The sequence below is a fragment of the Callospermophilus lateralis genome, chromosome 1 (assembly GCF_048772815.1).
Source record: "Callospermophilus lateralis isolate mCalLat2 chromosome 1, mCalLat2.hap1, whole genome shotgun sequence".
Taxonomy (NCBI): Eukaryota; Metazoa; Chordata; class Mammalia; order Rodentia; family Sciuridae; genus Callospermophilus; species Callospermophilus lateralis.
Window position 1 is genome coordinate 158,539,205 of NC_135305.1, and position 26,859 is coordinate 158,566,063.

Here is a 26,859-nt window from a genome sequence, read left to right on the forward strand (position 1 = left end):
AATAGCATGTGCAACGGCCCTGAGCTGGAAAAAAGTGTGATGCATTTAGAGACCTGATGAACCAGGATGGTGCAAGATGAAGTTAGATAAGGACTGGGGCCAGATCACACGTGTGCATCAGTGAGGCATCCTGGGCGTTGCAGGACATGTCCTTTTAGTGAATCCAAATGATGTAGATGCTGTCTAGTTTTTCCCTAAAATGGGGTCTGATTTACAGCCCAAATGCATTGTATTTGTGATACCTTGGAGGGAGAAATAAACAATCCTCAAGATGCACCAAAATGGCAGGAAGAATCAGTTCTCCCTGAAGATGTTCTGGAAGATGAAGGATGACATTTAGAATGGGGTAGTTTGTATCCTTGTATTCCTGGAATGTGGTTTCATGAAATAATCCTTGAATTGCAGTGTCCCCCTTTATGGGGGTTGCTTTTCTCTTAACCTCTCATTTCACATCCATACACTTAACGCCGCCTTGTGCCAGAGGCCCTGCTGGGCACTGAGTATAGCACTATGCCAGACAGGTCCTTGCCCTCCAGTAGCTTAAAGTCTCATCACATAAATTGAAACTCATGGAGATGAACTAACAAAGTGCTTGGGTCCCAAAAAGCAAGCAATGGTAGTGTCCTTGTAAAAGTCACTGGCTACTGTTGCGCTGCCATGGGCTTCCCTGTTTGCTGAAGAGCACTGACTTCGAAATCAGGCCAATCTGGGTCTAGATCCTGCATGCCCTATTTACTAGTCTGAACTTAGGTTCTTTCTTAACCTCTGAGCCTGTTTCTTGGCTGAAAATATCATCAGAACTTTAAAGAAGATTAAATGAGATACTGCTAACCAAATGTTGAGCACACTAATAAGCTCTGTATTTATAAGAATGTTAGACAAGCTGTTAATGTTAAATCACTATGGCAGAGGTTGTAGATCCAGAGGGGTTGTGGCCTCTTGTACATCTTTGAAGGTTACAGATAATTGCTTCTGTCCCATGCCAGAAAAGGAGTCCGAGAAACATCTGGCACAGAGCAAACAAGCAAGCCCCTTAGTTGTTAGGGCTTTGATTCAATAGCTGAGGATTAAAAATGAGGTGATACATGTAAAGGTTTAGCCCAGGTCCTAGCAAATAAGCACGCCATGAATATTAGCTCTTGCTATTCTAGTTATGCTGGTAAAGAAGCTTTTCATTGATTGGAATTAGATAATTAATCACTCTCTTTTGTGGAGAGGAGAAGAGAGCCTTGTCCAGTGCAACTTTCACATGTTGGTGTGAACAGTGAGGAACTGAAGAGGGGACAGAAAGGGTCCCTGTCCTCAGAGAGCTTCAGTCTGATGGGAGAGACAACTCTCAGGCTTTGAAAAGCAGCATTTCCCCTCTTAGAGGTAGATTATCCTTCATCTCAAAAGCAAGGAGACTCATTAGTACTCTTATGGGGAGACCTCACATCTACACTGATAGAGAAGCTAAGAACAGCAGAAACAAAGGAGCCACCTGAGCCACGCTTGGGGAGAACTGGGGTTTTATTTATGTTTTTAGTTTAGTCTTATGACCAATAATTTAAATAACAGTCTTGGAATCTTCCCTGCTCTACTTGGTGGGTAGAGCTTCGTCCTGGCACAGTCCCCACCTGGGCTGCTGGGGGAGCGGCTCCTGACACACCCCACACCCTCCAAGAGTAACAGCTGCATTTGTTAGAGATGCACAGGAAGGAGGAGCAGAACTGTGTTCACTTTACAAATTATGTAAGACCATAAGGGAAAAAAAAAATATTCTGGTTGTGCAGCCTTTGCCTAGACTCAGGGAGGCCTGAATTGCCCCATTTTTTCCGTGACCAGGTGTAACTGAACTTTGTAAGTACAGTGATGGGGCATGGAGCGAATGCCTGCGCCTGCACGCCCAGGAGAAAGAGGGAGAATTGGACTGGGGACAGGGCTGGAAGTCTGGCAGGGCTGGGCGATGTTTGGTCCGGCTGAGTTAGGGAGCAGGACATGCCCGGTGTCCTGCGGGGTTCTGAAGGTCCAGGACCCAGGAGTCCGGCTGGCCTGGGATGCAGAGGCCAGCGTTCCTGGAGTAGGGGGGTGAAGGGGCAGGCGTGTGGGGAGTCCCGGGGTGCAAGGGCGGACTTTCCTGTAATGAGGGTGGCGGGGTACAGGGGTGGGCGCACCGGGAGTCCCGGGGTGCAGGGACAGGCGTGCCAGGAATCCGGGGGCGCAGGGGCGGTCGTGCAGGGAATCCCGGGATGCAGGGGTCCGGGGTGGGCGTGCCGGGAGTCCGGGGATGCAGGGGCTGGCGTGCAGGGAATCCGGGGGTGCAGAGGCGGGCGTGCAGGGAATCCCGGGGATGCAGGGGTGCCGAGGCGGGTGTGCCGGGAGTCCCGGGGGCGGTTCAGGGGCGGGGCGGGTGCGCGGGGCCTCGGGCGGGGAGGCGGGGCCGCGGGCGGGGCGGCGGCGGCTCCTCCCCGCGCGGTGCTGCGGCCTCGCGGTGCCTAGGCTCGGGCCGCGCCGGACGCCTCAGTCGCGCGGAGCCGGGCCGGGGCGCGGGCGGCAGCAGCATGAACAGCATCAAGAACGTGCCGGCGCGGGTGCTGAGCCGCAGGCCCGGCCACAGCCTGGAGGCCGAGCGCGAGCAGTTCGACAAGACCCAGGCGAGCACGGGCGGCGGGCGGGCGGGCGGCCTGTGTCCGCGCGGCGCGCCGAGCTCCACGGCCCGAGCGCCGGCGCAGGTGAACCGGAAGCCGCGGCGCGCTCGTGGGCGCCGCGGCGGGGAGGCAGCCGATAGTCCGGGAGGAGGGGAGAGCAGGGCCGGGGTCGGAGGTGGTCCTGGATCCAGATGGCCCGGAGCTAGGGGGTGGGGCGGAGGGGGCCTGGAGCGAGGGGGCCTGGAGGGAGGGGCGGAGGGGACCCTGGATCGAGGTGGTCGGGAGCGAGGGTTGGAGGTGGCCTGGATCAAGGTAGCCCGGGCCTGGGGGCTGGGGCGGAGAGGTCCTGGATCAAGGTGGTCAGGGGCGAGGGTCGGAGGTGGCCTGGAGCGAGGGGCGGAGAGGTCCTGGATGAAGGTGGCACGGAGCGGGGAGCGGAGGGGGACCGGGGCCCAGGTGCGTCCTGGCCCTGCCTCCTCCCTCCGCCTGCAATCAGATGCCCCACCTGGGAAGCCGAGCGTTTCCTTGGAGGAAACTCTGCTTCCTTTTCTCCGGGGCTGTGTCCAGGGCTGCACAGCAGCTTATTATTGCCGGGTGAAGTTTCACGTATGTCGCCGGACTTGTTTGCCCGCTCCGGGCCCCGCACAAACAGGCTGCCACCCCCTCGGTCCACCCGACAGACGGAAACTTCCCGGGCTCGCATTCTGCGCTCCCACGCGCGCTTCCCTTCCCGGGAGGGCCTATCCTGGGAAGGTGTTGGGAAATTAAATAATGGCGCGGGTGTGTATTTGTACATTGTTGGTGCCACGATGGAGGCGTTGTGTTGGTCTGGTGTTGTCTTCCTCTTCTATTTTACAAACTGTGAGGTGTTCTTATGCCTGGGGCATACTTGCTCATTTGCCAAAATAAGTCAACCAAGACTGAAAAGGCTGAAAATTTTTACTTAAGAAATAAAGGAAGCCAAAAGTACTACTATACTTTGGTCTGAAGCAGGTTGGTTGACATTTGCATTTGTGGCTGCCCTGAGCAAGTTCCTTCCCTCTTGTCAGAGCAAAGTGACTTCTGCGGTTGCTTGCAGAATAAGTCGGCACATACTGTCTACAACAGCTTTCTTTTTGAAATAAGGGAAAACACTGGGAGACCTGCTAACCTTTGTGCTTGTGATTGACAATGAAAGTGATAGTAAAACCTCATGACGTGGAGGGTCCACACATGCCAAGTGCAGGCACCAACTTGATTGCAAATGATTAATTTGTCCTTGTCATCGTCATCTGGTCCAGCCTGGAAAGCTCTCATAAAAACAAATGTGGCATTTAATTTAAAGTCATTAATACATAATTAATTGTGTCAGGAGCTTGCAGAACATAAGAAGAAACACTGAATTTGAATTTGCAGAACATAGGAAGAAACACACCACTGAGAATCTGGTGGTGTGCGGAACTTCTTTGATTCACTGATTTTTTTTTAGATTTCCTGTCTTTTGAGAAGGTGGAGGAGATGAGGTTTAAAGGGCCAAGTTCATTGATCTTACTCTTACATGACAAGGGCAACTTTCCTGAATGTCAAAGATAGAGTCTGACACAGAACCACACATTTTGGTGACTGGTCTGTAAATAGAAGGCAGGTTGTTTTGTTTTGTTTTTGCTCTTTGAGTCTGAGGGACTGAAAGAGTTACTTTTAATGAGAACTTTGTAATGGGTGAATCTCACAGAACTCATCCTTTTTAGACACGGATGGAGTTGAAGTCTAACCTATGGGTTTGCCTGTTTTCGCGGTGACTTATGGAGGGATGTAAGAATGAGGCTTTGTAAGTGGTTAATATTTAATTAGATCGTTCCCAGAAATATCTAGTGAGCTGCCAGCCAGGCCCCTTGGTGGAAAAGGCGTGGAAAGCTGAGGCTGCTGCTTCTGTGTCCCCTTTGGGACAGAAAATAGCACATCCAATCTTGGGACCAGCTTCCCTTTGGAACATGCTGCCTGTCTTGACATGGGCCTCAGCATCATGAGCTGCAGGGGCGCTCTGGGATGGCTTAGAATTTAAGTCCTCACCAGCGACCAGCCTGATCTCTCAGCTCTCAGGCCTGGGACAGGAGGAAGAGCAATACTTCCATGTTTGTTTTCTGGACAGGACACCCCACCCCCACCCCCCGTCTCACACAGATCTGTGTGTCTAGCTCTCAGGAGTGTTAAGGGGAGGCAGTTGGGATTCCTTCTGGCAGCCAGTGCTCGTGGCTATGGCACCGTGTAGGCCATTATGCTCCCCGTGTCCCAGTGCCTTTGGTGATAAATGCTCCTTTTTATTAAAATGAAAGGACAAACTTCTATTGGCTGCTTCTCATTGTTATATTCTGAATACAGAATACTGCAGAATAGACCTGGGCACTGTGGCTCTCACCTGTGATCCCAGTGACGGCTCATAGACTGAGGCAGGAGGATGGGAAGTTCCAGTTCCGCTTCAGCACCTTATGGAGGCCCTGTCTCAAAATAAAAAAAACGAAAGGGACTGAGGGGTATAGCTCAGGGTAAAGTGCCCCAGTACTGCCAATAAATAAATACTTTAAAATTCAAAAATCTAATTACCTTGTGATCCAGTGCCCCTGGATTCAATTCCCAGTATCCCCGTGCCCCCCCCCCCCGCAAAACACACACACACACACACACACACACACACACGTACTGCAGAATTCAGCACACCTGTATTCTGCACCACTAACACGATAGTATGGCTTCGTGAAACACGCCTGTAGGCAGGTAGCCCTGATTTCTAGCCTGTGTCCCTGGGCAAATTGCTTAAGTCCTGAATTTGTTTCCTCGAAAATAGGGATGATTCCTTTTACCTCACAGAAAGGTATGAGAGACACTGTGTGGCAGGCTGAGTGATGGCCCCTCAAAGATGTCCATATCTTTAATTCCCCAAACTAGTGAATATGGCACCTGACTTGTACAGGGAATTCAGGTTGCAGTTGAAACTCAGTTGCCTCACAGCTGACCGTGGGATCGGGAGATTGTCCTGGGTTACCCAATGGATCAGGTGGGCCCAATGGATCACAAGGATCTCTTACTGTAGACAAGGGAGGCTGGAGAAGAGGTCAGAACGGGAGACTCTCCCAGCCAGGGGTGGCTTTGCAGGTGGAGGAAGGAGCCAGCAGCCAAGGAATATGGACACCACCTAAAAGCTGGAAAAGGCAAGGAAATGGTACCTCCGCCCCCCAGGACTTCCAGAGAGGAAAGCAGCCCTTCTGACACGTTGCTTTCAGCCCTGAGAGACCCTTTCCAAACTTCTGACCTCCAGAACTGTAAGATGACAAATGTGTGTTGTTTTAAGCCACAAAATGTTTAGCAGTTTTTTAATAGCAACCATAGGGAACTGATCCATGCTACATGTAAACATGGTGCAGCACCTAGCACACAGTGAGGTCTCAGCAAAAAGCTAGCCATTGTTCTCCCTTCCCTACTTCTTCCTCCGGAATACCTGAGACAACTTGCGGGCCTCCACTGTAGAGAAAGCCATCTCTGAAGCATGGCACGCCCACGGACCCCACAGATAGGCCTGGGACGTGCTGATTGTGGAGTCCTGTTTCCTCCTCTACCTGTGGGCTGTTGGCCTCTCTGGAGGGCAGTTTACCCCACAGGAAGTGGAGGAAGAGCCAGAGGTGCCCTCTCAGGATGAGAGAAACCCTTTACATCACAGCCCCTGCAGGGCTACTTGGCCGCTGCTCATAAGGCCAGGGCAGCACTGACCACAGAGAAAGCTGCCCAGGTGTGAGGACGAGGGGGCCAATAGAAGTGGCACTGGGAAGTGGGTCATAGGTCATCTCCAGGGCAGCCCTGCAGGACCCAGATCTTATAAAGATTAACATTTATTGACAGCTGAGGACAGCTGGCCCTGGCTGCCTGACACATCCCAGTAGAAGCAGCAGAGGAGCCACAGGTGTGAGTTTCGGTGGCCTTGTGGCCTCTAGGAAAAGCAGACAGGTGAGGTGGGTTTAACCTTGTGTGCTGGGTGACGCCCGTGGGATCTTGGTGAACATCGGGGAGTGCTTGGCGCTGGCTTCTCCCACCAAGTTGTTCAAGTCCCATGTATACTTGACACCTGCAGCTCATGCTCCTCTGGACTCCACCTGTGGGGTGCTCAGCAATGACACACGGCCAGTGACCACTCCTGGACACTGCAAGTCCAGAAGCACCTGGGAGCTTTTCAGAATGTCAGCAGGCTGTCCCCTCCCCAACATCCCCAGGCAATGGCGGATGCGCTGAGGCAAGCCAGGCCCTTCTCTGAAAGCAGAAAGCTCACCCCAGCCTGGGAGGCCACCCCCCAACCACACAGACCCTTGCAGTGCAGCCAGACTTCCCCGCTGCTAGAGGCCACATGGCCCTGCTGGGGCGTCACCTGAGCCACGTGCTGGTCAGAGTGGGACAGAGCTGACCATTCTTTACCCGCTCACCCCAGGACACACCAGCGAGGCCCACGGACCGTGTATCTCTTAGCCTGTTTTGCAGCTTTGGGTGTCCTGTGAGAGGGTTAAGATCATTCTTGTGCCCCGCTCCCTGCCACCGGAGGGACATGAGCTACGGCACATGCCTGCAGTTAAGAGCCGGGGGCAGGCCTGGCTCTCTACTTCACTGCCCTGGGCCTCAGTGTCCTCATCTGCAAAGTGGGGTGCCTCATAGGACCCCCGTGAGGGGCTGTGAGAACTGCGGACGTGCCTGGCCCCTGCCTGGCTGTGGCAAGTGTGATGCCAGCTGTTTCCTGTGTGCAGAAAGCCAGACGGGGCTGAGAGGGATAGAGAGTGCCCCTGCTGGGTCCTGCCCGTGCCCGAGCTGAGCCAGCGTGTGGGGGAGGACAGTGGAGCTGGGCTGGAGAGTCAGCGGATGGTGGCCCTCCCAGGTGGGGCACAGCTGGCCCTGGAAGGCGGAGCTGCGGCGCCCCTCCCATGCTGTCCAGGAGAGGCAGGCAGACTGGGGCCAGGGCAGCCAGGAAGTCCTGCAGGACCGCCCCTTTCAGAACAGGGGCAAGAGTGCAGCTGAACCCCCACCCGGCCTGGCCTTGAGGCCCAAGTTCAGCCAGCGTACTGGGCCCTTGTGAAGGAAGCCCTGCCGGCCACCTGATCCCAGCCACTCGGTCTCACAGTGCTATGTGGCAACCCCCAGGTTGAGTCTAGGCCTGCTTGGCTGAGGGACAGGGAAACCCAACTGGCTAACCTGAGACGCTCGGCCAGCCTGGCGCCGCCGTGCCAGCTCCACTGTGCCACTTGGCCTCCCCCCTCCCCCCACCCGTGAACCCCTATTTATTTCAGGGCTGACTCCAATGTCATCTTGTTTATGAAGCTGCCACACTCCTCCCCGGAGCCTTGGTGTGTGATGCACACTGTGTCCCTGTCACACCGCAGCCGGCCAGCAGATCAGGGAGAAGCGGACAGACATGAGGCTGAGTGTCTATCCAGGGCCATCGGCTGTTCAGATCCGTGCTGTCCACTGCACCTGGCGGTCCTTGGGCGAGGACAGAATGCCTGGCCCAGGGCCATGCTCAGCAAGTGCCACTGCATGGGGGCAGGCTCTGGGCCCACGGGTCCCATCTTTGATGCCGTCCTCTTGTCGAAGGCTGGACCCTGTGGGGCCACGCTGGGGACTTGTGAGCTGGCGGGGAGAGATGGGTTCCGGCGGGACTGTTTTTCCTCTGGCTAAAATACACACCAGCGCCAAGCTGCAGTAGGTGTGTCTGCCTGGGAGTGACTCAGTCCTCTGGCTTGTGGGACAGACAGGTCTGTGGTGATGTCACTGGTGCCCCAGGAACGAAACCGCCCAGCGGGCTCCCTGTCCATTCTGGAGCCAGCACAGCAGAGGCGTGACTCGAAGCGAATCTTCCTGCTCCGCTGTGTCACCCTACAAAGCCCAGAGCAGAGGTGGCTGTGGGTTGGGTTGTGAATTTGTTGACAGTGTCCAGGGCTCTCCATCCTCTGCCCAGTGCAGCTTCCTGATGACAGGAGTGAGGGGGAGGCCAGGATGGGCAGGACAGGGACACGGACGGACAGAGCCAGGGCCGGACTCGTCACACCGCAGACTTCCTGTCTGCCGAGGTGACGGCCTCTCCTGGCTGTGCCTGTGGTTCCTCCTCGCAGCCTCGGCCACAGACACCCTGTGTTTGCTGTCATCAATGGTCTTTGAGGTGGCCACGGCGCCTGAATGAGAGCTTTCTGTCCTTGAAGCCACTCTCTGAGAGCGCAGAGTGAAAGAGCCCGCCGCGCTGCCAGCGCCCGGCCCTCTGAAGGACGTTTCTGTCCCTGCCAAGTGCCGCTGTGAGGTCCCGTGATAGCGGCACAAGGAGGCTTAAGTCTGATTCATTGCAGGACTGATTTTAAAAATAGAAATTGTTTTATAATAAGTTACTTTACTATTTGACTCTAGTGGATAAATTATTAGCTGGAGAAAGAGCCACCGCCTTGGGTTTCCCGTGCTTGTGCCTCAAAGAGCTTCTGTGCCTTCGAGTATCCCACTCATGTTTGTCCAGAGAAGGTCCCTCGACTGCCAGGCGTTAGGGTGAGGCCCTGGAGATGCAGTGGGGAGGAAGATGTGCAGCTGTCCCTCGGTTCCGGGACCCTGGAAGGTGCGAGTTGCTCGTGTGAAACGGGGGAGTGTTGGGCATAAGTTCGTCTCCTCCCGAATCCTTCAGATCCTGGGTTTATAATCCCTGATGCAGTGCAATGTAAAGAGTCATCGTCCAGCATTGATCAGGAGACAGTGACAAGGAAAAAGTCACCACAGGCACAGTCTCTCCCTGACAGTGCCCCATCCTGCCAGTGCCTTGATTGGCAGTTGGTTGAACCTGGGTGCAGAGGGCCGCCATTCTCTGTTCAGGAGGTTGGAGATGGGGACAGATTGCTTTAGGTGACAGATGCTCTGGATGAACTTAAGAGTATGGAGTGGTCGCTCTAGAGGTGCTTGAGGGAAGGTCCCAGGGATTGCTGATGCTCAGAGCCCATTGTGGAAGGAGGCTGGAGTGGGCACTGGCTCCCCATTCGAGGGACAGATGGCAGGCACTGGGCAAGGTGTTGTATTATTTCTTATTTATTTTTGCAGTACCAGGGATTGAACTTGGGTGCTCTACCACTGGGCTGCATCCCAGTACTTCTTAAAACAAAAAATTTTTTTTGAGACAAGGTCTTGCTAGGTGCTGAGGCTGGCCTCAAACTTGCTATCCTCCTGCCTCAGCCTCCTGAATCACTGGGATTGCAGGCCGCTGAACTGCTCCCCAGACCGGGCTTCGTGCACATCCACTTTGTAGGAGACCTGAGAGTTTTCCTGCTTCACAGTCTGGGGAGCATGCAGGCCAGGGCCCCGAGACCTCAGGGTGCTGCCCCTGGCAAGGGCGGGGCTGGGTGAGAAGAACCACTCATCCTGTTCTGTGGGCTTCTGAGGAGGACAGCAGCGGCACTTCCTGAGTCCTCACTTCTCCCTGTGCTGAGCTCTGTGGACCCAAGAGTCCACTTAGCCCTGACCCCCACCCACAGGCCATAGGTTTCCAGAGCCCAGCTGTGGAACCGTGGCCCCCTGTCTGCCCCAGCCACATGGCTCCTCCCTAAACGGGCTTCCCCGACTTCCTGACCCTGTGGCCCAGATGTAGGTGCCACTGTGGTCCGTGAAAGGCCCCACACTTGATGGGCGGCACTGGGCAAGCCCCCTCCCCCGCTGGCCTCACTGATGGCATCGATACCTGCCGCTGTCCCTGCCTGGAGCCTACACTGGGCTGGGCACCTCTCAGGAAGTGTCTCCTGGCCTTGCTTGGGTCTCCTGTCTCCTGAGAGGGCACCCTCTGGCATGTCCCTGGGTTGTGTCAGGGTCCAGCGTTGACAGCTCTGGACCTCTTATCTCTGGGCTCTGTCTGGCCTCAGCCTTGACCTTGGTCCTCTGTGCTCCTCAGTGGGTTTTTCTGAGACCAACAAGGACGGGTTCTCCTGGAAGCAGGGCAGGAGTATCCTGAGGGCTCGGGCTCCCTGGTGTGGCCCCACCTGGCTGCAGGACAGAACCACCTGCGAAGGATCGAGGGCGGGTAAAAGCTAGGCTTCAAGTGGAGCCTCAGGAATGGGGATGTGGGAGCCTCCTGGCTGCACCTGCCCGCCCAGCCTGAGCCTCTGTTACCTGTGGTGTGAACAAAGCCCCAGTCCAGTCTGGGCCTGATTTGCAATCAGGCTGGTCCTCTGGTGTTGGTGGACCATGGGAAGCTGGGGTCCTGTCAGAGACCAAGAGGACGTCTGTGTTGACTGGGTCAGTCTCCTGGAGACAACCACAGCCACGTAGCCCAGCAACCACCTAGAAGGTGCCCAGGTTAGTCCGCAGGACCAGGGACACAGCATGAGTCCCCCACCTCTAGCTGAGGGAGCATGGGTGGTTGCTCGGCCCTGTCACCGTGTGGTTGGCTATGACCTTGAGCAGTGGTTGGCCTCCGAAGCCTCCATTTCCCCATCCACCTGCTTCTAGGGTTCCTGGGAGGACTGAGACCCCTGCAGCAAAGTGTTCAGCCGACCCTGCACGTGGCCGAGGTCCAGAAAGATGATCTGAGGTTATTGAGACTGGTTTGCTGGCCTGTGGGACACGTGCTTCACGAGAGGAGCTCGGGGATGGGGCAGCTCCACGGCCTCTCCAGGGCCTGCAGGGCCTTACCCAGTCCTGGTCCCCTGTGGGCCACCTGTAGCCCTCCTGAGAGCGGGCAGCTCCTGGGGCTCTCGGGGCCTCCAGGGAACGATTGTGGACCACTGGGTTTTTCAGGGCCAGACAGCAGCAGTGGCCTGTGTGCCATGAAACTGTCACCTGGAACTTTGGGACCCAGGACCAAGTGTCACGAAAGTCAGGCCTCCGGGAGACTTTGACCCTGGAGCAGAGCTGTGTCACAAAAGGAGGTGCCCAGGCACTGCCAACTCTGAAGCCCCCTCTGAGAAGGTCCAGTATTAGAGGCTGGTGAGGTGGGGACAGGGTCAGCAGGGGCCTGCCTGGCCCCCTCCTGGGAGGAGCAGGAAGCCCAGGGGTGCCCGCAGCCTCCCCCTGTGTAAGCACTGGGCCTCCTGTGCAGCGCCCGGCCCCACACATCTGCCTGCCCTGCACACAAGGGGGCTGTGTTCCCCGGAGCCAGCCGGCGCCTGGGCGACTGACACGGGCCTGTCCCCTGCGGGCAGGGTGGGGAGCAGGCATCACTGGGGCCACCACAGACTCTGCCAAGCGCCCATGCTGTCCTGGGGCTGCACTTCCTGGAGCCTCCCTGGCCTCTGTTTTGTGCCCAGTGCAGGAGGCTCCGGCCGGGTGCCACAGCCCAGGGGAGGCGGATGGTAAATCAGGAACACAGCCTGGTTGGAGGGCGCTGGGCATGTGGAGGGCCCCAGGCCAGGTCTAGTGGGGCAGCGGGGCTGGGCTCCCAGGGCTCTGGCCCATAGTGAGGGCCTGCACCCCCTGCCCCAGGGGGGGGTCCTGTGTCTGTGCTGAGGGCTGTGGGAGCAGCTTCTTGCTGGGAGTCTTCCAGGCCAGGTGGCAGTCGTCACTAGACCAGCTCAGGTGACAGGGCAGCTGGGGCTGGGATTACACACTGGGAGCCAGGACTCTGCTGGCTTCTGAGCCATAGCTGCTCGCCAGCTGCCCAGGGAGGTGCAGCCCCACCTGCCCCGTGAGTCCTGCACTGGGGCAGGCAGTACCTGGGGCTGTGTGGCTGTTGCTGAGGACATGTGGAGTCAGCGGAGCCGGCTTTGAACCCTGGCCTTACCCCTGTTAGTAGGACAGGCAGAGGTACCCCCTCTGCCTCATTTTCTTCCTCAAGAAAATGTCCTTCCAACAACCTCCCGGGGTGCTGCCCGGAGGCATGTGGCCTTGCTGGCACGTGCACTCACAGAGAGTGGCTGCTGCCAGACCTTGCTCTCCTCATGGCCACTGCCGTGGACAGTGTCCCCTCAGCGGGGGCAAGGACCCCTGGGCATGGAATTGCCAAGGCTCACAGCAGCTTTCACCATGGTCCTTGGTCACTGCTTGTCCGTGAAGGAGCGGAAGCCCCAGGAGGCCCAGGCTGGGCAGACACTACAACAGGTGGCCGGGCAGCCTCGTGTCTGACTGGCCAGGGTTTGCAAATGAGGGAGCCAGAGCCTGTGTCCTCAGGGCCCTGGTACAGCGAGGAGGCAGAGTTGGCTACAGCCCCAGGTCCCCGCATCCCAATGAGCCACCACAATGGGCCCTGTGTGCGAAAGGGGGTCAGCACGCCTCGTTGAGTGGCAGGGTGCAGGGGCCGCTCAGACTGCCTGCCCGGGCCCTGGCTGCCCCCAGGTCTGTGCATCCACCAGAAAGGGCTGCTCGGCTCTACCAGGCCTCCCCCGTGTACAGAGAGGACACATGCCCAGCGGAGCAGGTGCCAGGGTACCCACAGCAGAGCCTGAGCAGATGAAGTCACCACTGTGTAGGGCAAGGTAGGGACCTCTTAGGTGGCAGAGGGGAAGAGCTCAGGGCCGGTGCCCAGACAGCTTCCCGGCGCAGCCCCCTGGCTCAGCCCAGCTGTCCATGGCCTGGGCAGCCTTCACTCCAGACACGCCGATGGCCCGGTGGGCAGAGGTCATCAGACCTGCCACCGAGAGAAGTAGTTTTGGCGACAGCACACGGCAGGTGACCCGAGCCTCCGGCAAGGGAACAACTGTCTCAGGTGCCTCACAGGAGGCACTAAGCTGGTGGAGCTGGAGCTGGCCTCTGGGACACGCGGCACTGGACTGTGCGGAGTGAGAGGCGGCCCCTGCCTGGGTTTCAGGCGACATGGAAGGCTGCTGAATGGGCCTCCTCCTGCCTTCCTCCTCCCCCAGGGCACAGTGGCGGTCCCCCTGGGTGGTAGGAACTAGCCAGGACCCAGTTCCTTCAGAGGCGGCCCTCAGGCAACAGGCCCTGTGTCTGTTGGGGTCAGTTGACAGCCTTGCCTGGAGCCCTTCCTCCTGTCACTCTGCTCTGGCCATCCCCCAGCACTCCTCCCTGGGACCAGAGGTGCCTCCTCAGCCATGAGCCCAGCTTCTGTCCCACCCCCCAGATCTGGCCACTCGCTGGCCTGTCCTGGGCTGCAGTTTCAGCTGAGCGCCTCAAGTCAGAGAAGGCTGTGCCTGGGCTGCTCGGGGAGAGGTCCCCTCCGGCATCACCGCGCCTCCACCTCTCACTGTGTGGCCCTCTCTGGGGCTTCTGAACTCTGCCTCCTGTGTCTCTCACAGGCTATCAGCATCAGCAAGGCCATCAACAGCCAGGAAGCCCCCGTGAAGGAGAAGCATGCCCGGCGTATCCTCCCTTGCCCCCGCCTGGGGGATGGTGGACGGGCACACCCTGGTGGTGGGAGTTGGGGCAGTTCAAGTCTGGACACACGTTCATGACCTTGCCCTCTGTCTTGTCCTCTGCTGAAAACCCTGGTCCTTGTGGCTTGGGGCAGGGGTGTGGGAGCAGGGTGGGGGCAGCCGGCTTCTCCCGCATCTCAGGGCAGCTGCACTTAACTGAGCGCGGTGCACCTCAGCCTGCCTTGCCTTGCACTTGGCCTTGACCGCACAGGCATCATTCTGGGCACTCACCACGAGAAAGGGGCCTTCACCTTCTGGTCCTACGCCATCGGTCTGCCGCTCCCCAGCAGCTCCATCCTCAGCTGGAAGTTCTGCCATGTCCTCCACAAGGTCCTCCGAGATGGGCACCCCAATGTGAGTTGCGGCCCCCAGAGTCTGACCTCAGCTCCAGGCCCTTGGGCCCTGCCTGCGCCCTCTGCCTCGTCCCTCTGCCCTGGTGGGAGCGCGTCCTCAGGCCCCCTAAGCCTCTGGGTCCTCCTTGCCCTTCCCACCGCAGGTGCTGCATGACTGCCAGAGGTACCGCAGCAACATCCGGGAGATCGGAGACCTGTGGGTAGGTGCTGCAGCGGGGCCGCACCTCCCCGGCACGAATGTGCATAGGCAGAGCGGAGGCAGACGCTGGGGAGGCTTGGTGGGGCTGGGGAGGACGGTCGGTCGGGGTAAGGTCGTGCTGTGCCTTTCCCAGCCTGAGACCAATGGGCCTCCAGCCCTAGATCAGGAAGGCCCTTCTGTCCCTGCAAGTTGGAAAACGTGACAGTTCCAGGCTGGCCTCCCAGGGGGGAGTTAGAGACCAGCTGCTATAGAAGGGGTTGGAGATGCACCCCTCCCCACAGTTCCCCAGGACCTACAGACACAGGCTCTGAGCACCCTGGGGAGCTGTGTCCCCTCCCAGGTCCTCAGGAGTTAGGCTGCTGGGGGGCGGGGAAGAGACCCTCTGGCCAGATTCTCTCTCAGAGCACTAGGGGTCCTCAGCTGGCCTGTGGCCCCTGGAGCAGACCCAGAGCAGGGCAAGGGTCCTGTTGGGGTAGCGCCCTGTCCAAGGCCTCTGCCTTTTATCCGTGTCCCTTGAAGAAAGGGGAAACACGTCCACGATGCTCTGAGTGGACACAGGCTCTGCTGGTGTCCCGGCCCTGGGGCCTGAGCAGCAGGGAGGGTGTGTAGACTCCTGTTGGCATGTGCCTCCCCATCTGCTACCAGCTCTTCAGTGAACTGTCCCCACTCAGAATTGGCCTGTGGCCCTGGACAAATTGCTGTCTTCTCACAAGAGTTTTTCTGGCAAGAATGAGGAGGAGTAAGATCAACAGGAACAGGGATGCTGGGGCAGAGGAGGCGGCAGGCAGTGTGCTGAGTGAACAAGTGACCTGCCTTCGCTCTGGTTCCTTCCACCTGCATTCCTAACTGTCCCCACGCCTGCCCAGTCCCTGGGCTTTCTGGGCATGTTCTCAGGGCAGCGGACCCTCACCCTGGGCTCTGTTCCCCACAGGGGCACTTGCACGACCGGTATGGGCAGCTGGTGAACGTGTATACCAAGCTGTTGCTGACCAAGATCTCCTTCCACCTCAAGGTAGCTTCCTCTGCTCTCTGGTGGCCGGGGTCAGAGAGGAGGCTGGGATCTGCCCGAGTGGGCTGTGCACTCACCAGGGAGGCCAGCATGAGCTCCCAGGACTGCTCTGGTGTTTCAGGGCGACTGGGTGATCCCAGCCCTTGCTCCACACCTGTGTGTCCTGCCTTGGCTGCGGCCTGCTCCTCCTGTGGGCTCCCTCCACCACCCCAAAACCCTCAGCTAGCCCTCTGCCTGCTGGGTCACAGTAGCGTGGCCACCTGGGGCTGGGTGCCCTCCGGGGCTCTCCCCTCCTCCTGAGAGCTAGAGCATTCATGGGACAGAGCTGGCTCTGTCCGGAGCAGGGAGGGGACCTGCGTGGGCTGCCCACATGGCTACAGTGGGTGGGGTTTCTCTGCAGCACCCCCAGTTTCCTGCCAGCCTGGAGGTGACCGATGAGGTGCTGGAGAAGGCGGCTGGGACGGATGTGAACAACATGTGAGTCTGCGTGGCCGGGAGCCTGGCCTCCCTCTCCTTCCTGCCTCAGTGCCCTGGTGTCCCCAGGCATTCCACCCCCAGTGCCCGCAGGGCCACGTGTTAATGAGCCCATGGCCTTCTGAGGTTGAGGGTCATGCTCCCAGGAGAGCGGGCTCAGCTTACGTGGGTGGTTTGTCCAGTGTGCAGGCAGGTGTGGGGGGAGGTCTTGGGGACCCAGTGGCCTGCCCAGCCACCTCATTGCCCTTCTCTGCAGCTTCCAGCTGACCGTGGAGATGTTCGACTACATGGACTGCGAGCTGAGGCTCTCCGAGTCAGGTGAGCCTTCCCCGCAGGACACTCGGGGGTCTGCATTACCACCGAAGACAGTGGGGAAGACCCCCACGACCAGACTGTACCGCGTTGTGTGCGCGTGTGGTCGAGCCCTGAGTGCCACCTGCCAGGCCAGCACCCCCTCAGAGCCACACCCCACCCCGACCCATTGTAAAACGCACCCGCCCCTCCAGGGGACTGTGCCCCTCCCAGGAGCAGGCGATGAGGCCTCCTGGTGCCTCCAAAGCACAGTGAGAAGCCCCTACTGCCCCCGGAGCCCAGCCCCTCTGCGGTGTGTCCAGGTCACAGTCTCTGCTGTCCTTGTGCCCTGTGTGCACATGGCATCACCACACAGGGCTTGGGCCATCGGGGAGCAGCCCTGTCCCCACTGCCACCTGAGAGAACTTAAGTTGTGTTGCCCATTTTCTGCCCTAAAGAGCCTCGACTCCCATCAGCCTCCTGGCCCAGAGGCCGGTGGCTGGTGGACAGGAAGTCTCAGGGGCTCGCCCTCCCGGCTGCGGGATTGTTCTGAGTGGCAGCTTCAGACAACTTGTGGTGACTCAGTGCTTTCCGTGGCGGGGCGAGAAGCGAATGCCTTTTAAGGGAAATCTGGAAGCTGGGAAGGAGCCAGGCAGCCTCCCGCTGGACTGAGGCTGGCGGAGCACAGCGGGCAGTCAGTCCCCACAGGCCAGAGGCCAGCTTGGTGCAAGCGCTCCGTGTCTGGGGGAGGCTGCCCGGGACATTACGTGGGAGGCAGAGGGAAGGTGATGGGGTGTGGCCCAACCAAGCAGCTGGCCTAGGTCCCAGGCTGTGTCCTGGCACACATGTGCTGAGTCCAGGCCTTGGCACGGAGGCCACCGGCGCCTACGTCTCCACCCAGGCTGCTCTCACATGGAAGGAAGCCCATGTGGGCAGCAGTGGCCCCCACAAGGGAAGTGGAGAGAACTGGTCTCTACCCTGGTACTTGGGGGCACAAAGGCAGGGCATCAGAGCGGTGCCAGGTGCTGGTGTCTGCTGGAGAGACTCCCGGAGCCGTGCAGGTGCAGGGTCCCTGCACCGCACCCCGGTCACAGCGGACACAGAACTGTCCAAAAGGTCCTCAGTGGACGGCTGGCTGTGGCATACTGAGCACATGGTGGGGAGACTCAGAAGCAGCTGAATCTGCTGTGGTCAGGAAAGCTTCAGAAACCAGTTTGTGTGACATCCAGCTGACTGCAGGGCCGTGTTTGTCACACGGGGACAACCTGGAGCAGGGTGTGCTTTACACACCAAAACACGGGCAGTGGGGCCTGCAGCTGGAAGTTAAGGACCGCTGAGGGGTGGTCTTGCACCTCTCCCTTCTTGTCCCTCCCCTCCTGGGCTCTTTGCTGTCACTGCAGAGGTCCGCACCCGGCCCCACCCCAGTGGCCCAAGGGCTCCTCTGGACTCTGGCCGACATGTGCCCAGTGTGGGGCTGCTTGGTTGCCCTCTTACTCTGCTTGCTGCCTGCTCTTTGTCCTTCCTCTGCCTCGGAAGATGCCAGCCACGACAGGCAGCCTCGTGTTCGTGCTTGTCCCTCCTCAGTAGCTCTGATACAGGGCCTGATTGTCAAAGGGCCCTCAGGGAGGTCGGGTTTCAGGGTCACTTGGGGCTTGCAGAGCTGAGTGTTGAGAGCTGTAGGAAGGGATCTGAGGGACAGCCTTAAACGCCTTTCTCTAAAATTTAGAACAGGTTTGAGGCCCCAGGGCATGGGGCTCCTTGACCTTGACCTTGGGCATGCTCTTGGCAGGTAGCCACTGGCACAGGGGCTCCCATCTGCGGTGAGGAGCACATTGGTGCCTGAGACCTGGGTTAGAGTCCTGCTTGCTGACCAGATGGTCTACAGCAGCTGCCCACTGCTATGGCCACCTCATCACAGTGGCTGTGATGACATCATGAGGGGCCACCACGGCCTGGGCTGTCTCTAATGAATGTCCTGGGCCAGGTCTCATGCTCTCCCCTCTCACCTTTCTCCTGTGCAGTTTTCCGGCAGCTCAACACGGCCATTGCTGTGTCCCAGATGTCCTCAGGCCAGTGCCGTCTGGCCCCACTCATCCAGGTCATCCAAGACTGTAGCCACCTCTACCACTACACGGTCAAGCTCATGTTCAAACTGCACTCCTGTGAGTCACTGTGCACGGCCCCTGGGGCAGCCACAGCCTTGAGGGTAGCATTCATAGGCCTGGTGTCCATCCACAGTTACTGAGTCAGGAAGGAGAATGAGAAATTAGAAAGAGCAATAGTAACTCACTGCCCACCAACATAGGTGCAGTGAAGAAAAGAAATCACTGTTTTCCAAAGCAGAGAAAGACTTTGTAGGGTTTTGTTTTGGTTGGTACCGAGGAATTAAACCCAGGACACTTGACCACTAACCACGTCCCCAGCCCTTTTTATTTTTTATTTGGAGACATGGTCTCATTGGCTTGCATAGGGCCTCACTAAGTTGCTGGAACTGGCCTGGAACACCTGATCCTCCTGCCTCAGCCTCCCAAGTCCCTGGGATTACAGGCTTGGGCTACTGTGACCTGCTTAGTTTTATGTTTTTACAACTGACTGCCTGACGCAGAGGGGACGGGTCCCCCGCCTTCTCCTGAGTTCATCCTGCCACATTCTCTGTGGGACCAGGAGTAGAAAGGCACCCATCGCTGTGCCGTTCAGAAGAGGGTTTTGACCTCCTCAAACCTCTGGAAAGGTCTTGTCCTCGGACCACACTGAGAACCTCCAGCTCAGGATGCATGTGCTGTTCTCTCCATAGTCCAGGGCCCTGCAGTGTCATCACGGGAATTTTGTGATCCCCAAAGCTGGGCACGGCTCAATGCAGCCACACAGTCCTTCCACCAGCTCACTGCTGTCTAGCCCAGAAAGTCAGAGCTGGACCCCCCTCAGGCTCCTGCCTTCCCAGTGCCTTCCCATGTGGGTGGGGCTGGCCCGGTCACGGGTGCTCTCTAGTCTCTGATGGTCTAGAACATGGAGGAACAGAGGAGGGAAGAGAGCCACAAAGCAGTGTGTGGAAGGGAAACCCCCTAAATCTGTGCTGTCCCCAGGTCTCCCAGCAGACACCCTGCAGGGCCACAGGGACCGGTTCCATGAGCAGTTTCACAGGTACCAACCCGGGCCAGGCGAGGCACGGTGGGGAGGCAGCTCCCTGGCTCCTCTGTGATGCGTCCCTTTTCACCCTTCCCCCCTCAGCCTCAGGAACTTCTTCCGCAGAGCCTCGGACATGCTGTACTTCAAGCGCCTCATCCAGATCCCTCGGCTGCCTGAGGTGCCCACACCCTCCCAGACCCTGGCTGGAGCCCCTGGCCTCCAGTCCTCCCAGAACCCTGGGCAGTTGGCCAGCCCCACAGGGCTCTGGGGACAGTGGAGAATGGGCTTCCTTGGGGCTGGGTGAGCAGCTCTCATCTGCTGCCTCTGCAGGGACCCCCCAACTTCCTGCGGGCCTCAGCCCTGGCTGAGCACATCAAGCCGGTGGTGGTGATCCCTGAGGAGGCCCCCGAGGACGAGGAGCCTGAGAATCTCATTGAGATCAGCACTGGGCCCCCTGCTGGAGAGCCTGCGGTGAGCTCCCTGCTGCCCCCACGCCCCACCCCTGAGAAGGGGCCTCCAGCTCCCACCCTCCTGGAGGCACGGGGTGACTGTGCTGTGCCCTGCCAGGTGGTGGCTGACCTCTTCGATCAGACCTTTGGACCCCCCAATGGCTCCCTGAAGGACGACAGGTGAGGTCCAGGTAGCTGGCTGGGGTGGGGGGGTGGAAAGTGCCTCCCTGAGCTGCAGGATGCTTCTGCCTGCAAAGGCCTCTGGTGGAGAACAAAAGCTCGGGAGACGGGCCTGTGCTCGTTGGCTAAACTGGAGCCCAGGACCTCTGTCCCCAGGGACCTCCAGATCGAGAACCTGAAGAGAGAGGTGGAGCTGCTCCGCGCAGAGCTGGAGAAGATCAAGCTGGAGGTGAGGTGAGGGCCAGGGCGGGGCGCGCCCGCTGGGCCGGCAGGTTCCCACACTGTCCTTGTGTGCCCCAGGCCCAGCGGTACATCTCGCAGCTGAAGGGACAGGTGAACTCCCTGGAGGCGGAGCTGGAGGAGCAGCGGAAGCAGAAGCAGAAGGCCCTGGTGGACAACGAGCAGCTCCGCCACGAGCTGGCCCAGCTGCGGGCATTGCAGCTGGAGAGCTCACGGAACCAGGGCCTGCGCGAGGAGGCTGAGAGTGCGTGTGGCACTGCGGGCGCCAGGGGGGTCCCTGGCCCACCCGGCCTCACAGCCTCTCCTCCCTCACAGGGAAGGCCAGCGCCACGGAGGCGCGCTACAGCAAGCTGAAGGAGAAGCACAGCGAGCTCATCAACACACACGCAGAGCTGCTCAGGAAGGTGTGTGGCCACCGCCTCCCCCAGCCCACGGCAGGGCGGCCTGAGCCACGGCCATGAGCCAACCTGTCCCCTGCTCTTGCAGAATGCAGACACAGCTAAGCAGCTGACAGTGACGCAGCAGAGCCAGGAGGAGGTGGCACGGGTGAAGGAGCAGCTGGCCTTCCAGATGGAGCAGGTGAAACGGGAGTCTGAGATGAAGGTACGTCCCCCCATGCAAAGCCCTCCCTGCGTCCCCCGAGCCCTGCTGCCCCAGTGACACGCTGTCCTGTCCCAGTTGGAGGAGCAGAGTGACCAGCTGGAAAAGCTCAAGAGGGAGCTAGAGGCCAAGACCGGAGAGCTGGCACACGCGCAAGAGGCCCTGAGCCGCACGGAGCAGGTGCAGGGGGCGGGTGCTGGGTGGAAGCCACCTCTTTCCTGTGAACGGGGCCAGGCATGGGTATCACTGGGTTCAGGGGGCCCTTAGTGGGTCCCCGATGCTGCTGTGACCCAGACCTAGAGGGTGCGTGGCATTAGGACCGAACGCCTACCCTCTTGAGTCCCAGCGTACCAGGTGGCTTTGGAGACAGGGCTGCAGGGGTCGGCCATAAGCCTGAGTGGACCTGCTCATGGACACGTGCTCACAGAGCGGGTCAGAGCTGAGCTCCCGGCTGGACACACTGAGTGCAGAGAAGGACGCTCTGAGCGGGGCCATGCGGCAGCGGGAGGCCGACCTCTTAGCCGCCCAGAGCCTAGTGCGTGAGAAGGAGGCTGCACTGAGCCAGGAGCAGCTGCGCGGTTCCCAGGAGCGGGGCGAGTTGCAGGGGCGCCTGGCAGAGAAGGTATGGCTGTCCCGCAGTGCGCACCACGGGGGTCCTCCCCAGACGGGGGTCCTCCCCAGGTCCTGCTTGGTGTGCTCCGAGTCAGCTTTCCAGAACATTCTCTCCACGAAGCCCAGAGCCCTTCCCTAGCTTCCAGTCCTCCCACCCTGCCCAGCACTTCCTGTCTGCCTGCTCTTCCTTTAGCCGCTTTCAGGGTGTCAGCATTTTGGCCTTTCTCTAATGGTGGACAGTGCTGGGCATCTTGGCCTGTGTGTCTCTGAGAAACGCTTGTTCCAACCCTTTGCCTGCTTGGATGTTCTCCCGCTTGGGAAGGGAGGCCTCCCTCTGGCAATCTCCATCTCCCAGCAGAGGGCAGCGCTTCCACACTGCGGGCCCTGACTGGCAGCACACAGTGTGACCCTGGGGCTGGGCCATGTCCCTGGGCCTTGGGGCGGGGTCTCTAGGCTGCTGTGCCCACTGCCCACAGGAGTCTCAGGAGCAGGGGCTGCGGCAGAGGCTGCTGGACGAGCAGTTCGCCATGCTGCGAGGGGCCGCTGCCGAGGCCCAGGGCATCCTGCAGGACGCCGTGAACAAGCTAGACGACCCCCTGCACCTGCGCTGCACCAGCTCCCCAGGTGCACACTCGGGCCACCTCCCCACTGCATGTGCCTCATTCCTGTCCCCCACCCTGAGCCGCAGTTGGGAGGGCCTCACGTTCTCCTTGTGCTTCCAGACTACCTGGTGAGCAGGGCCCAGGCAGCCCTGGACACTGTGAGTGCCCTGGAGAAGGGCCACGCCCAGTACCTGACCTCGCTGGCAGGTGAGTGACTCCAGCAGGTGGGCCAGGTGGGGTGGAGGCTGACAGGACTCTGGTTTCTGCAGCCCCGCTGCCTCCCACCTGGAGGGGAACTGGTCAGGACCACAAACACCTCTTCAGGAAGCCAGGCAGATGGCCCTGCCCACCACCACCTGGGGACCTGGCCCTGTGGGCAGGCAGCCTTCACCAGTGGGGTGTGGCTACCAAGTGTCCTCACTGGGTGGAGGAAGGGGCCTGGGATCCCTGACATGCTTGGTCCCTACCCTGCTGCCCCTAGCTGCCCGACCTTGGGGCCGCATTGTGAGCTTGCTGTAGGGTTCCCCAGTGTTTGTGTCTTATTGCTTCCCATCTGTGACCTCAGCCCTGTCATCTACACAGATGCCTCCTCTCTGGTGGCAGCCCTGACCCGCTTCTCCCATCTGGCTGCGGATACCATCATCAACGGTGGTGCCACCTCCCACCTGGCCCCCACTGACCCTGCAGACCGTAAGTGGGCCCTGGTGGCAGGGTCTGGCTGCTTCACCAGCTTGTCTTCCACAGGGATTTCCACAGATGTTAGGGGAAGGTGGGCCTGCAGCCATGTCCTGGCCAGGCCCCAGGCCAGGGTGTAGTGGCCTCATTGGGGTCCTCAGGTGGAGGCTTGCTCACAGCCCTCTCCCACCACAGGCCTGGTTGACGCGTGCAGGGAGTGTGGAGCCCGGGCTCTGGAGCTCCTGGGGCAGCTGCAGGATCGGCAGGCTCTGCCAAGGGCACAGCCTGGCCTGGTGCGGACTCCCCTGCAGGGCATCCTCCAGCTGGGAGAGGTGAGATGTACAACGGAGCCCTGGGCTGGGGGTGCCGGGGCCAAGCTGCTCTGTGTTCCCTCTGGGTATGCTAAATAGATGTCCCAGGCAGGACTGTGCCCCCCCCACAGCCCAGGATCCCTGGACATTTTCCCCAGGCCCAGTGCTTGATGGAATTGAATCTGCCTGACTCTTGTCCTCCCAGGAGCTGAAGCCCAAGAGCCTGGATGTGCGGCAGGAGGAACTAGGGGCCATGGTTGACAAGGAGATGGCAGCCACGTCAGCAGCCATTGAAGATGCCGTGCGGAGGATCGAGGTGAGGACTGGGCTTGAGGGACTCCCCCGCTTCCTGCAGGAGCCTTTGGGGGCTGCAGACCCTGGTTGGGTGGGCGCTGGCTGCACGCACTCCTGGATTCCACCCCTGCTTTTCAGGGGTCCCTGAGGTCAGAGGGAAGAGGGTAGAGGTGGCCCCCACGGTCTCTGGTGTCCCCTCCCTCCCATGCTGCTCTGCCCAGCCAGCTCACAGCTGTTGTTGGTGCAGGACATGATGAACCAGGCCCGCCACGAGAGCTCCGGGGTGAAGCTGGAGGTGAATGAGAGGTGAGCCCCTGGCCCAGCCCCAGCCCCAGCCGTGCCCCGCGCACCACTGGTTCCAGGAGGTTTTACCCTCCTGGCTCTGGAGAGGAATGCCTGGTCCCCAGCCTGCGTGTTGTCACTGGGCCAGGCCACGGTGTAGAGCAACCAACCAGCCTCTCCCTTTTCTCCCACCCCACCTGCACTCCTCCCCAGGATCCTCAACTCCTGCACAGAACTGATGAAGGTGAGTGGGCGGCTGTGACCCCAGGAGGGCTCTGTGTCAGTCACCCTGAGAATCACAGGCAGCATTTTGATCTTGGCAGGCCATCCGTCTCCTAGTGATGACGTCCACTAGCCTACAAAAGGAAATCGTGGACAGTGGCAGGGTGAGCTGGGCGGGCCCCACAGCTGCACCAGCAAGGGATAGGTCCTGGAAGGGGAATGACCCCAGAGCCCTCGCCCTTTCAGCTTGAGACTCCTGAAGTGTGCAGACAATGAGACCATGTGCCCCCTTTGGGTCCCTGATGTCCCAGCTGAAACCTCCACCCGAGGGAGGTGTCAGAATGTGCCCTGTGGCTGTGCAGAGGGGAGGTGGGGCCCTAGGGACCCATTCCAACCTATAATGTCCACCTTGACTGGCCCACCCTGTCCTCTCATTGCCACTAGGGGGCAGCCACACAGCAGGAATTTTACGCCAAGAATTCTCGGTGGACTGAAGGTCTCATCTCAGCCTCCAAGGCCGTGGGCTGGGGAGCCACACAGCTGGTGTATGTCATCCCAGTGGGGTGGGCAGGGTCTGGTCCTTGCGATGGAGAGTGGCTTGTGGGGGTCAGCAGGGCTCTAAGGGCCTCGGGTGGGAGTATGGGGGTGAGGCTCACCCCCAGGCCCTGACCAGCCCTGCCCCTCAGGGAGTCTGCCGACAAGGTGGTGCTTCACAAGGGCAAGTACGAGGAGCTCATCGTCTGCTCCCACGAGATCGCAGCCAGTACAGCCCAGCTGGTGGCCGCCTCCAAGGTGAGCTGCACCCATGTCCACAACCCCAGGCTCCATGCTGGGCCTGGCCTTGGGTCCTCAAGTGCCCAGGGCTGAGAGCCCATGGCCTGCCTGGCCTTTCCCCCAGGTCAAGGCCAACAAGCATAGCCCCCACCTGAGCCGCCTGCAGGAGTGCTCCCGCACCGTCAACGAGAGGGCTGCCAACGTGGTGGCCTCTACCAAGTCAGGCCAGGAGCAGATTGAGGACAGGGGTAAGCACCTGGTGTCGGGTGGAGCTGCTGGCTTCCCAGAGCTGGGCAGGAGTGGGCACCTGGACACTTTCTCTTGCCTCCTGGCCAGACACCATGGATTTCTCCGGCATGTCCCTCATCAAGCTGAAGAAGCAGGAGATGGAGATCCAGGTGGGCACCTGTGGCTGCCAAGCTCATGCCTTCCGGGGCTGATCCTGGGGAGGGCTCCTGGGACTGGCTGGCAGTGCTGATGTGTGCCGTGGGGCACAGGTACGAGTCTTGGAGCTGGAGAAGACGCTGGAGGTGGAGCGAATGCGACTTGGGGAGCTGCGGAAACAGCACTATGTGCTGGCTGGAGTGATGGGGACGCCCAGTGAGGAGGACACCAACCGACCCAGCGCTGCCCCCAGAAGTGGGGCTTCCAAGAAGCCTCCCCTGGCCCAGAAGCCCACTGTAGCCCCCAGACAGGACCACCAGGTGCCTGGAGGAGGCCTGGAGTGGGTGGCTGTCTCAAGTTGGGCCTTGTGCTTCTGGCCTTGTCCACTGAGCCATTTACTCTCATCCCTGCAGCTGGACAAAAAGGATGGTGTCTACTCGGCTCAACTCATGAACTACTAGGCTCCGCTGAGGTCCAGCAGGGCATCCAGGGGCCTCTGAGAGGCCCCCAAGGGGTCCAGCCCCTGCACCTGGTGCCCAGGCCTCCTGCGTCACCATGCAGATCAGTGTCCCCAAGGCCCTGGCCTTCACTGAGCCTGAAGGGGCGTGGGCCATGTGGGATGGTTCATCTGGATGAAAGTACTTATCTGCAATAGGAACTGCAGAGCAGCCAGGACCCAGCAGGCCGAAGCTGCAACTCTGCAGGAAATATATGGAGCGTTTTTAATATTCCAAGTTACAACTTAAGTTCATAGTCAGCACACTGGGAACAGGGCCATGTGTGGGTCTCCCTGCCTTCTGGACTCAGTGTCAGAGGTTGTAGGTAACAGAAAGGTAGGGTCCCTGCTGGCTATCAGGGACAAGAATACAACACCCATGGCCTTCCTGGAGTCTCGAGGTACCCTTGGGCCATGTGGTCTGGGCAGGGCAGGAGGTCTTAAGGTAGCTGAGGGGGTGGAGGGTGTCACCCCTTTCTCCCTGGGCCTGGTGCTAGAGTATTGTGATGGGAGGCCCCAGGAGGAAGCCAGACTGTGGGAGTGGGCAGATGCTGCAGGCTCTGCCTGTAGGCACCCTGGCCCAGGTGCTGCCTTCCCTCCTGGGGTTTCCAGGTCAACTCTGCAGCTACCATCTCATTTTCTGTTTTCCGTTCTCCTGAAGATGGTGAACTCAACTCTGCCAGAAAAGTCCCAGAAATCAGGATCCATAGGCCCACTTTCTAGGGGATCAGGAAATCTTGTTGGAGCCTCAGGGAGGGGCAGCCTGAGACTGGGAGCCCCACCTCTCCTGCTCCTGTGGATTTGAATGAGCTTGTGTTCCTTGAGCCCGAGGGACTGGCTGGGGGGGGAACCAGGCTGTGGGGGTAGAGCCAGCAGTGGAACTAGATAAGTGCCTGGCCCACCCCAGCCCCTTGGCCATCTACCCTGTGTCACGCCGAACAGAGCCCAGGTCTCGGGAGCCAGGTCCTCCTTTGATGTTGCTGCTCCCCCATGTTGACGTTCTGTTGCAATAAAACATGCTGACTGTTATCCCCAGTGCCCCAGTGAGGGGCTGCATCTGCCTTTTCATTGTTCCTGGGACATGCATTCCCTCTCCAGGTCCTGGACAGTGAGACTGTGGGTGCACTTGGGACACAGGAACCTTACCAGTGCTGCTGCCAGTTCTACCAGAGTGGCTCCACTGTGATTTACATGACTCAGACCCTCCTCTAATGCAGGAGGCCAAGTCAGAGGCCATCATCATTCCCAGCCTGGATCCCCTGATCTGGGGCCAGTGGCTAGCCCCCCGGCCTATCTGAGACCGTGCATCTTTGGACAAAGGAGGGTGGC

At 59.4% G+C, this 26,859-nt stretch overlaps 1 protein-coding gene across 1 annotated transcript; it reads left to right on the forward strand.

Annotated features, from left to right (window-relative positions):
* The first annotated feature begins 2,450 nt into the window (after positions 1-2,450).
* On the forward strand, positions 2,451-26,559 carry Hip1r (huntingtin interacting protein 1 related). Its single transcript, XM_076844815.1, has 32 exons — positions 2,451-2,633; positions 13,841-13,904; positions 14,169-14,311; positions 14,454-14,510; positions 15,441-15,521; positions 15,919-15,995; positions 16,249-16,310; positions 18,305-18,445; positions 19,367-19,424; positions 19,512-19,587; positions 19,740-19,880; positions 19,977-20,038; positions 20,195-20,267; positions 20,339-20,522; positions 20,594-20,682; positions 20,765-20,881; positions 20,957-21,058; positions 21,306-21,500; positions 21,967-22,114; positions 22,213-22,299; positions 22,675-22,782; positions 22,963-23,099; positions 23,284-23,394; positions 23,620-23,678; positions 23,868-23,898; positions 23,978-24,040; positions 24,321-24,421; positions 24,563-24,668; positions 24,775-24,898; positions 24,987-25,048; positions 25,148-25,354; positions 25,448-26,559. Exons 1-32 carry the CDS (start codon positions 2,541-2,543, stop codon positions 25,493-25,495), a joined length of 3,207 nt encoding a protein of 1,068 aa, XP_076700930.1. The 5' UTR covers positions 2,451-2,540; the 3' UTR covers positions 25,496-26,559.
* The last annotated feature ends 300 nt before the right edge of the window (positions 26,560-26,859 follow it).

Excerpts from the sequence above, each read along its gene's own strand:
- Hip1r (XM_076844815.1), top strand. The coding sequence starts at position 2,541 with ATGAACAGCATCAAGAACGTGCCGGCGCGGGTGCTGAGCCGCAGGCCC. Across the intron at positions 16,311-18,304 it reads GCTGAGGCTCTCCGAGTCAG|TTTTCCGGCAGCTCAACACG; the intron begins GTGAGCCTTCCC and ends TCTCCTGTGCAG. Across the intron at positions 20,683-20,764 it reads ACGCAGAGCTGCTCAGGAAG|AATGCAGACACAGCTAAGCA; the intron begins GTGTGTGGCCAC and ends CTGCTCTTGCAG.